This window comes from Ixodes scapularis, unplaced genomic scaffold (assembly GCF_016920785.2).
Source record: "Ixodes scapularis isolate PalLabHiFi unplaced genomic scaffold, ASM1692078v2 PGA_scaffold3__209_contigs__length_174095766, whole genome shotgun sequence".
NCBI lineage: Eukaryota > Metazoa > Arthropoda > Arachnida > Ixodida > Ixodidae > Ixodes > Ixodes scapularis.
The window spans coordinates 173,781,872-173,793,288 of NW_024609868.1; the positions used below are offsets into that span (position 1 = coordinate 173,781,872).

The window sequence follows — 11,417 nt, forward strand, 5'->3', positions numbered from 1 at the left end:
TTCTAGATTATTAATTAAATATATTTGATGCAGGTTCCAAATTATAGCTGCATATTCCAACTTTGGCCTAATGAGGGTAGAGTATGCAAGTAGTTTGGTTTTTGCTATTACCATTTATAAATGTCTTCTTAAGAAACCCAGTGACTGGTTAGCCTTCCTAAGGATATAATCTAAATGAGTGTTCCAGGAGAGGTTGGAAGCTAAATGGACTCCTAAATATTTATATCTGGATACTTTATCCAATTTTGAATCTACAACTTTGTAGTCGTATAGAAAAGATGAGCAACGATTTGTAAATGTCATTGTTTTTGTTTTATCTATATTTATCTGCATATGCCACGTGTCACACCATGAAAGTATGATATCCAAATCACTTTGAAGAGTTAGGCAGTCGCTTTGACTAGCTATTTGACGGTATACCACACAGCCGTCTGCAAATAGGCTAATCATTGAAGAAATGTTGTTGGGGAGGTCATTTATATAAATTAAAAACAAAAGTGGTCTAATAACGGATCCCTGCTGGACACCAGATTTGACGTGTATAGGTGGTGAGGTGATGTCATTTGCAATTACTGATTGTTTCATATCGTGCAAAAACTCACGAATCCAAGCAATCACCTATCATTAATTTTGAGATATTGTAGTTTTTTTTATCAGACATCGACTGCGTGATACACGATCAAAGGCCTTTGAAAAGTCTCTAAAAATAGCATCAATAGAGCCATTGTTGGCAAAATTTGTTTTTAAACGAAACAAAATTTGATTTCAATACTTTTAATGTTCCACGAGTCTTTCAACCTTAGCTCAAAACGCTGAAAGGTGTTGAGCGTCTACGTCTTTCTTCATGTTGATGCTTGATGCGATGTACTTGTACATCGCATCAGTGCTTGACAATTGATGGGAAGAATGCGTCAATCGTGAAGCGTCGAGCTTAAGCAGCCTCCACTTCTTGAGCTCGGTACTGTTCCAACAAGTGAAGAACAGGACGCTGACGTGGGACCTCCGCCACTAGAGCGCAACACGGTTCTAAAGATTGCCGGACTTGCTTGTGACGCTGAGTCGCTACATCCTGGGCTTGCTGGTCTCCTGATGGATACTGGGCATGATGATGACGTTTCACTGCTGCTGCAGCAATTCGACCTGCTGCGGCCATACAAGCCAGCCATTCACATGCTGCCTCTGCTTGCCATCGGTCTGCTGTTCTCTTTCTTGTCCTTTCCAACCCTCTGGGCTCTGCACACTTTCTCACAAGACATGCTTTTGCCCATACTGTTCCGTCGTTTTGGGTCTGTACCTAAGCACCAGCGCGCTCGCGTTACACGTCAGTGACCAAGGTTTGATCCACTGTCACTAGAAAAATTATCTAAAAAACAAATATTATTTAACCGTTACAGACAGACTTTCCTACAGATTTCGTGCTTAGACGGCACCTGAGGTTGGTTGGCCTTATGAAGCTACTGCTTTAAAAAGAGCTCAAGCATTCCGACAGGACATTTTGACCGCGAAAAAACTGAGGGCAACAATGTGCTTGTAAGCGAAACGCAAGTGATGACTGCCGTTTGTTGCCGGCAGCCGGCAGCCGTTCGCAAGCAGCGGCTTCCCTGCTGTGAGGCTAGCAGCCAGACGGAAAATGGTGAAGCCGTCGCTTGCAATTGGCTGCCAAGCACCAGAGATCAGTTGGAAAACTCCACCATGCCAAAGACTGATTCGAAAGGAAAACAGCACAGCCGTCATTTGTTATTGGCTCATGAGCACTTGTTGCCTTCATTTTTTTTTTTTTTGTTTAGGTCAATGTGTTTTGTCCTAATACTGGAGCACTTTTTTAATACAAAAATGTGGAACGGAAGGTTGTAAACTTGGATTTTCGAGGATGCTTAGAGCATGTAAATTGCATTATCATCATAAAAAGATTATCACTGAAAGCTCTTTAGTGCCCCTTTAAATCTTGACTTCAACCAACATACTCTACCTCCATTTAATTATTTATTTATTTACCTTCGATTGGTATTATAGGAGGGAAGGCTTATATTCTTATATTTACCACTAGAAAATTGCCAAATGTGTACTGGTCGGTTAGGGCTTCCCTGCTCTCTTCTCCTCAGTCACATGGGGTGGGGAAACAGAAGTCAGATATCTCAGAGTTAGTAAGCCAGCTTTGGCACATCTTCATAGATAAAAATAATGGAATTCATAAACTTCATTTTTATCACAACCATCATTTTTATCACAACCATTAAATTAGAAACATGGTGCTGTAAAGAAACTAAATGAACACAAAATCAGGGAGCTTCGAACAATACAATTGACTCCTGGGATCTTCAGCGTGACTTTCTTTTGCAATGCATTGCTGATTTTAGTTTGATTTTTTTTCTCAGGAAATATTGTTTGTAAATCTGAAGTAAAACAATGATTGGGAGCTGTCTTCATACAAGTTATGTTCCTAGCAACAAAAGATAGAGGTTTTTGGGGCATCGGAGATTGTTCAATGGTATCCATGTTATCTTACTCGCCACACGTATATTGACAGCCCTGCCACCTGCTGCTTTTGCTGCTCCATCGCAAGAGGGTGCAGAGCCTGCAGGCTCTTCGGGAGACAACAGGCAGGACATGCCCCTGGAGGCTCCAGACCCATCGGACATTGAGCAGCCAGGGCCATCAGGCATGCAGCGACCTGGTTCTCCTGCTGAGGTGGACCCCAACATCCTGGAGCTGCTCCGTGCAAGGATCGCAACGCTCCAATGCCAAAAGAAAGCTGCGATCAACAAGACATTGGCACTTAAAAAGATGAACAGCATTCTCACAACAAAATTGACACGGTGCATGACTCCATGCCAGCTCGAAATGCTAGGGAGAAGGTCAACGCGGGGACAAAAATGGGACAATACAACAGTAAAAAAGGGACTCAAACTGTGGCTGTCCTGTGGAAGCAATGGTTATGCAGATTTAATCTCCGAGTCATTTCCACTTCCCTCGGTTTGCACACTTCGTCGCCGCCTTCAACACTTGCAGTTTACTCCAGGGATTCTAGATGAGGTTTTTCAACAGCTGTCTGTGAAAGTAAGTCAAATGACAGACATCGAGAGGCACTGTGCCCTCACTATGGATGAAATGTCAATTTCACCAAGGTTGGATTATGACGGCCGCACGGGAGGCTTCTTCGGGCACTCCACCATGCCAGACACTGACTCAAAAGCGACACAGGCTTTGGTGTTTATGCTGTCTGGGCTTGCATCCAGATGGAAACAAACCGTTGCCTACCACCTCACCACTAAATCATCCGACCCAAAGATGTGTGCTGACGCTGTAAAAAGCATCATTGAGAAGGCTAGCACAATAGGCCTCAAAGTTCGCTGCGTGACAAGCGATATGGGGTCCCTGAACAGAGGTGTGTGGAATGCCAATGGAATCCACAGCGGCACGACGTGCCTGAATTACAAATGCCCGTACCCCGGAAATGAAGGAACAACACTATACTTTATGGCGGACGTTCCTCATCTCCTGAAAAGGATCAAGTCAGCATGCTTGAAGTTTCAAGTCATCATACCAGATGACATTGTGGAAAATTTTGAGCTGCCGACCAACAAGGTTAACTTCCAGTATGTTCGGCAACTTGCTCGCCGTGACTCAGAAAGACAGCTTAAGTTGGCCCCCCAGCTGACAACTGAAGCTCTTGAACGGGGCCAATTCTCATCAATGAAAGTGAATGTTGCCATGCGGGTCCTCAGCCGAGACACAGCAGCTGCTCTCCGCTACCTTGTTGAGCATGAGCACTGGAACAGACAGGCACTGACAACGGCATGGTTTGTCGACAATGTGAGGAAGTGGTTTGATTTGATGTCAAATCGATCTCCACAAATGGCACTCGGCCAAGCTCACATGGAAATCTATGAGAACACAATTAAGTTTCTGAAAATGATGACCACCCTGTATCGGAACCTGAGGGTGACCAAAGGAGGCCCCCAGATGGAGCCTTACAAGCCGTGGCAATCTGGAGCAGTGCTCTCAACGAGCTGCGTGCTGGAGCTGCACGAGGTGCTCCTCCAAGAGGGCTTTAAGTTCGTCCTAACTGGACGACTCTCCCAAGACTGTCTGGAGAATTTTTTCTCCGCCATAAGAACGCGTGCAAAATTTCCGACACCAGTGCAGTTTCGGAACACGCTGAAGACTGTGACTGTCGCACAGTTTCTGAAGCATGCCTCAGGCTCCAGCTATGAGGAAGACGAAAGCACTTTCCTTGGGGAGTTTCTGACCCCTCTCCACACAAGCCAAGCTCCTGGAGAAGCACAACCTGTGCTCCCAGAGGAGTTCAGTCTCCCGGTACTACAGGAAACCGATAGACAGGTGTTGTACTACTTGGGAGGGTATGTGGTGTACACACTCCGCAAGACTCTTTCTAAGTGTACTTTGTGTGCAGATAGTGTTGTGCAGGAAAGTGACAGTGGAGCCTTGCCATCCTCACTTCTCCTCCTGAAGGAGTGGAAGCCAGGTGCACTGATGAGGTGCTCGGAGAGTGTGTTCGAGCTACTCACAAAGACTGAGAAGTTGTTTCAGGCACTCACCCCACAACTCCAGAAGCTGAAGAGGTTGAACCTCCTGAAGCAGCTCCTCGAAAAAACGCTTCACATGACTCAGCATGTGCAGCTCCCAACATGCCACAATATTAAAGGGAGGGTTATCATGAAGTACCTTACATGCAGATTCCACTTCCTGTCAAAACAGCTGAGGCCGAGATTGCGCTCGTGTCCTAGCAGCAAAAGCGGAGCCGCTACCCTTTTGAAGTAACCACTTTTTAAGGAAAACATTTGAACATGGCACTCATTATTTTAAGGCATCAGTAGTACATAGCTGCTGCTTTAACCAAAAAGTTCAGCCTTTTGTTTCATTCATGAATTGCATGGGTACAACGTGATATGGACCAGCAAGTACATTAATATGGCTCCACTTGCGTTCTACATAATCCTATTTTTAGCTACTCTTTTCCCTTGTCTTCGACTTTTTGCCTAATGTCATCGCTGTTGTGTTATGATTTTGTTTCTTCTGAGGTGGTACATTTGCATGGCAACTTTTAAATGTTATAGTTGTGATCTTGCATGTTTTCATGCGATTTTGTATAGATTATGTAAATTTTGTAGAACTCTGTATAATTCTGACCTTGTTTTCAGGTGATTTTATATAATTTGTATTTGCGTATGCACACAGATAAAATATGAATATGTATGTGGCTTACTGAACAATTTCATTAAGAGAATATAGCACGTTTATTAAAAGAAAATAATGAAAGCAAAGATATATCGTGAAACAAAAAATGTCAATGCCAGCGGGCACGCACAATAAACAAAGGTAGGAACGTAATGCATTCACCTATGTGTGAATGACAATGCGTAAGCACGAAACGGTGCATTAACCTTCATTCACGGAAGCGCCAACCGTTCTCTACGCCGAAGCTCCGCAAGTCGTTTTCTAGCATCCCACCGCGACCTGTGTGTGCGAGTACGGCTCTACCTTAGCACGACTGCGCGCCTACGATACAGGTAATCATTTTCATACTTAATAAAAACTGGTTATGCGCAACACAGACAGCGATAAAAGGAGTGGACAGGACAAGCGCAACCAGTTTTATTCCAGTTTCATGAAGCAACTAGCCCAGCAGCAAGTTTTTAATCATTTTTATAGCTGTGCGTACTGTGGTTACGAACTAGCACACACAGTAATAACAGCAGTACTCTCGTTCAGCCCAAGCAACTGTAGCCAGCGCGAAGTCAAGCTTTTTGAGCGTAACTGTCTGCCTTGTTCGTGCAAAAAAAAAAAATAAAAAATAAATCGTACAAAGACACATGCTTCCGTCTCTATCAATGAGAGCGTACTTACCTTTATTACGCCTTGTCAAACCCCCTGTGATAACATATGCGACGACCGCAGTAATCACGGCCGCCTCGATCGAAGCAGCGTCTCAGCTGAGACCGACTCAAGAAAGCGCTGTCAAGGATGAGGCGCCCGAACGCATCGGACGCTGTTTAGGCTCGAAGACTAGCTTGGACAACATTTGCTTGAGTCAGACTCAGCTGAGACGCTGCTTTGAGCAAGCCGTTGACTTTTCTCAGCCACTGTTCTGCTCGCGGGGCTCCCCATGATATTCGCCGACAGCGAGAAGGCGAAAACGCATGCGTGGTCAGTTTAGCCGGTTTAGCTCAGCCCGCGCAGGCAGTGCAGACAACATTGATGCATATCCTTTCCCAATCCTCTCTCTCAGGCGCCGCCATTAAATTGCAAACGCCCTCCACGTTTTGAGTTGCGCCCACCCTCACTTGAGCCTCCCTAGAAACGAGAGGACACATTGGCACCCTCTATTGGGTAGCAGTGTATACTTGGCCAGTCCGGCATATTTTCTATTGCTCTCGCGCATTATCCTTTCTTTCTTGGCTCGAAAAACTTGTCAAGGTTATAAACGAGAATTTTTTGTAGGTGTTACGCACATTTGACCTCGGAAATCCCGCAAAACCTTCGCTCTTCTGAAATGCAGTTCTAGGGTCACCGCATAGATGGCGCCAGCGTGCCAGTGTGTTCTCTCGTCCTAAGAAATTTAAAAGGTTTTAACAAGTCTGGTCTCTTTCGGTCGTACTCGGTTGCAAGAGTGTAAACGGGCCTTAAATATTTTTGCCAAATAGCTCATTCCATTGTTCTAACGCCGCCTTATAAAAAAAAAGAGATTCAACCGGGAATCGGTATTATTCGTGCTGATGTTTAATGTTATGTTAAGATCGATTGCACTATAGACAGAGATAAGAGCGTTTATATACGCAAATTAGAACGCAATTTTGCACCTGACAACTATATTCAGGCGCCTGTTCGAAACTAGAGCTATATTGTAATGTAATATTTGGACAAGTATCGTACTTGCACCCCACTTTCAATGCTTCGGAATGTGCAATTTCTTTGCTTTCTCGGTAAATTCTGACATAACGATAGAGCGATACTATCTCAACAGTTGATCTCCGAGGCAGGCATCTTAGGTACTTGGGAGTGATGAACGAACTACGTGTAACCAACATATCGAACAAGTAGCCACTGTAGGCACAGAGGCTGTTGGTTGACTCCTTAAAGGGATACTGGACCGAAATTTTGGAGCTCACAAAAAAAAAAAAAAGGTCTTAGGGATAGGGAGGGGGATGCAAAACCCAAAAGCATCAGTGATGCTGCGATATCTCTAACGGCTGGCCGTATTTTTCTCGCAAAGAAGCGCGCGATTAACTCGGCCGACAAGGCCGACGAGACGTGTGACGTCACGATTCTCATTCCCTCCCCTCTTTGCTTCGTTTCCTCGAGGAGGTGAACAGAAGCGAGGAGGACAGCAGCAAAGCCGCTTCTCCCGATTCTCAACTGTTCCAGGAGGATTGTGACGTCACAGTCCTCGACTTGATCGCGCCCTTCTTTTCCAAAACTACGGCAATCCGTTTGAGATATCGACGTGTGCGTGTTGTTTTGGCGTTCGCAGCGCCCCGTTCAACGCTCTTCTGAGGCCTTATTTTGCGAAATCTAAATTTTGGTCCAGCATCACTATAAATGCACTATCAGACGAACCAGACATAGGTAATCGGCGCTTAGCCTCTTGCATAAAATCTGCTAGATACATCTATATATATCGTGGGTGTGTCCCTTACCGGAATACACATGAACATTTCTAGTACTTCTTGAAAAGCATGCCTTGAAGTTGTGCCCAAACTTGTATGTAACGCGTTACTTGTATCTAGTTACTTGTTTTGCTATGGTTACTTTTTTAGGAGAAGAAACGACTAACGTACATTTGATACTTTTTGATGGAGTAAAGATTAACAGTATTTATTTCCTCATGTAGGGGAACGAGTGCAACAACAGAAATTCTATATAAACCATAAACATATGTGCAGAATGTATGTCAGTACTGCCACAGATATCCCTGAATGGACGTATTAAAAAGCAAGGAAGTATTAACGTCGACATGTATTGAAAGTGTCTACTCATCCATAAAAAAAACACATTCATGCTAGCGAAGAAATAACACATTACTTTTAAGCTGAAGTAACGTGTTCTTTTTGAATCTCGGTAACAAGTAAGGTACTTACTTATTGTGCATGTAGCGACTAATGGTGTTCAGTCGCTTTGTTTCAGTGACGTGTAACACATCTGGTTGCGCCTACAGGACCGCCTCATTATGTTTCCAGTAACGTTATATACATTAAATCGAGAATAAAAACGCAGAGGACGTTCACAGACAACCGCGCTCGTTCATTTAGTAATGACGAATGTTTCTTCTCCTGCATGACACATTTTCGCGTCAAGCAGAATCCAGATTGGTTGTAACTGAAACAGTGCGAATATCTGTGAATGTTAGGTATTTTTTTTTAAATTTTAAGTGCTAGGAAACTACAACACGCACATTTAGCCAATATCATCTACTTGGTGCCTTGGCTTAGCTACCTCGGTCCTCGCTTTATTCTACTCACAGCAATATATATATATATATATATAAACGACCTTTTATAACATATTTTAACTCCGAAAGTCAGGCGGTTTTTTTTGCTGAAATAAAATTTTGTTTTGCCGCGACGGGTACAAGCTGTTCCACAACTCAGCTATGTGGAAACGCTGCAGATATTTTAATTCTTACCATTCATAACATCCAAAGTGTGGGACCTCTTATAAACCCAATTTCTCGAATATCAGCAGTCTTTAATAACTGACCAAGGTATTTATACCGCTCATTCATAATAGGTGTGTTAACGAATTATCCCCCCAATTTTAGAACGCACTTACTAATAGCTACTAATGAACCTGTCGTAACCAAAAAAATCAGGAGTGTGTATTTATGAGCCCGCTTTAGATTTCCAATTATTCGTCTGTCTATACTAGCAGTGCAGTATATGGCGAGGAAGCAGAGGCTCGTTGTACGTAACAATTAGGGAAGGTATCTCACGGACCATTGTACGCGTTGCGGTTGCGAAGCGCTTTAACAATCAACGAAGTTTGGAAAAATCGCGAATCAAAAGACAGAGAGAAAAATCGCTGAAACTTTCTCGATTGAAACGCGGGTTAAAAGTGTGTAAGAATGCCATCAACCTTTCTGCTTAAAAGTAAATGCATTCTTAAAGTGGCTTCATATGTGACTGTAGATATATCATCGATTTATGGCTTGTTATCGGTATGGAGAACAACAGACTGGCTGAGTATGTATGTTTCTTCAGTAAAGTCAACTGTAAGTATAGCGCCTCTCCTGGTCGTACATACTCCTTTTTTCGTTCGCGTTTCTGTTCCCGCTTTTAACCTTTTAAATTACATGAGCCAAGTAGACCGAAACAGTTTTATTGTACCAAACCCACAACTGGAGCTCTGCACCAGGCGAGTGTACTAAACCGCGATTTCCAAGAGGAAAACGTCCAAACTACTATGAAAATGAATATACAAGCCTGACGTAAACCAAGATTAAAGTGTGTTTTCGGAGATAAACTTTTAGCGTGAAATATTTCCTGGCTAGATGTAGGGCATTTCGTGAAGCCTAGATAAATGCGAAGCCTGGATGAAAGCGTGGCCGCGAGGCTCGTCACTGATTGGTTGACGGGTGGGAGAGAAGGAGTGAGGTGCTAGGTGCTCGACCAAGAAACAGCTCCTTGATAAGAAAGTCTAAATGAAGATTTTTTTTTTCGTGAATAAAGAAGGTCACTTTCGCTCATAGGTTGGACATGACTACGCCATCAGCGTTCGGCTAGGAGTCATGTCCAATCAGAAGCTTGGTTCCATTTACCTGCACCTCCTGCATCGGTACAGAAAAGTGTAGGGCGGTGTACTTCCGGTATGTGTATTAAGATACAACCGGAAGTGCACCGCTCTACACTTTTCTGCACCGGTGCAGGAGGTGCAGGTAAATCGAACGAAGCTCCTGATTTGCGCATGGCTCGTAACCGAACGCTCATGGCGTAGCCGTGTCGAATCTTTGGGCAAAGGTGGCCTTCTTTAGTGACGCAGAAAAATCAGCAATGAGGCCTTCTTATCGCGTTGCCTAGACGCTGGTCGGTTAACGGGGAGGTCAAGTGACCAGAGAGGTTGGCGAAAGGGAGTGAAGTAGCGAGGAGGACATCGACCACTGGTGCACAATGAGGGAGTGCAGCTCAAAAGTATGGAAGGCTCTGGAAGATCGCCAGGTTTAACGACCCTGTTAACGGTGCTATCGCTTTATTCTTGGAAGAAGTATAGACCAACTGACGACACTGACGTCCTGCCACTGAGGTGGCGCTGCTGTCGGTACCGCGCGTGCGCAGAGGCTTCACTCCTCCCAAATTTGGTTTCTGCGCACGCGCAGTGGCCACACCTGGTGCGGGCAAAGCGGGATTCCTTCGTAAAAATTGTGCTGAGGTGGTGTATAAAGTGTACCCGTGGTGCGCGGTAAGCTATCCGATGAAGAGCGCCGTAAACGTAGGCGTCTGTAAATGTGGACTATCGCTAAACATTTGTGAGGCTAGAACGCTTCAGGTGTGCAACACACTTGCCTAGCAACTTTGCCGTAAATGTTTTATTATCAACGTTTTTCTGTTACTATAGATGGCAACACGAAGATATTTTTCTGGAAATATTTTCTGAGTCGTAGAAACGACGTTGGCATTGGAACCCTTTTTTTTTAGGCCAGCTCATCTGCAGCTCTCGTTGGCGCCTTTCAAAGCGCTCGCCCGCTGGTCGCCTTTCTACTCTGTTGCTCGAACTGATATAACTACGCCGATTTTACTTAACATGTAATGTTATGTAAATTCGGAGTAATTATTGCAGTTACGACGTCTCCCAGCTTCTGCACTCGTTTTACATTGTGGTAATGTCGGTTTGTTTCTCTACAGCTTGTGGGAAGCCGAGGAGGACGACGGCGCGCGAGGGGGCAGGAGCGGTGGCCGGCGGCCCGGTGCTCGTGACAGAGGGCACGAGAGGTTCCGCCAGGCACTGGGGCAAGACACACGGACGAGGACTGCAACGGCAAGGCTACAGCAACCAGCCGAAACAGTAAAACGTTTTGAATTCATTCTTGCTCGTGTGACTTCTTGGGAGGGCGGACCAGGCAGGGACTGATTGGGCAGCAGTATAGTAGAGCGACCCACACAACTGGCGCTTCAAACGTGGGGCCCGATTGGTCTGCTGCTTGTTCTGTTCGTCCCGGGGAGTCACACAGATCTATTGAGCGTTCAGCGTGGTGTAGAAGGGTAAACGCTAACGATGCCCCCCAAGACGAGGTCGACCCCCAATAGGGACGAGGACGACTCGTCTGAGAGCGGAACTCAGGAACCGTCTGACGCTGCGGGGGCCGGAGAAGGCTCTAGTACGTGAGCATCTCCAGATGCTGGGATTTTACCACCAGCTCCAGCTGGAGGCGCGGCAGACGTCGGCGAGTTTATGCGCGTCATGAC

General features: G+C 45.0%; 1 protein-coding gene across 1 annotated transcript; it reads left to right on the top strand.

Moving 5' to 3' along the window:
* Positions 1-3,288: 3,288 nt before the first annotated feature.
* LOC121837373 lies at positions 3,289-4,782 on the top strand. Its single transcript, XM_042292982.1, has one exon. The coding sequence runs from the start codon at positions 3,289-3,291 to the stop codon at positions 4,780-4,782; it is 1,494 nt and encodes a 497-aa protein (XP_042148916.1).
* The last annotated feature ends 6,635 nt before the right edge of the window (positions 4,783-11,417 follow it).

Bases quoted from the DNA above. Each gene is read 5' to 3' on its own strand.
- LOC121837373 (XM_042292982.1), top strand. From the start codon at position 3,289: ATGTGTGCTGACGCTGTAAAAAGCATCATTGAGAAGGCTAGCACAATA.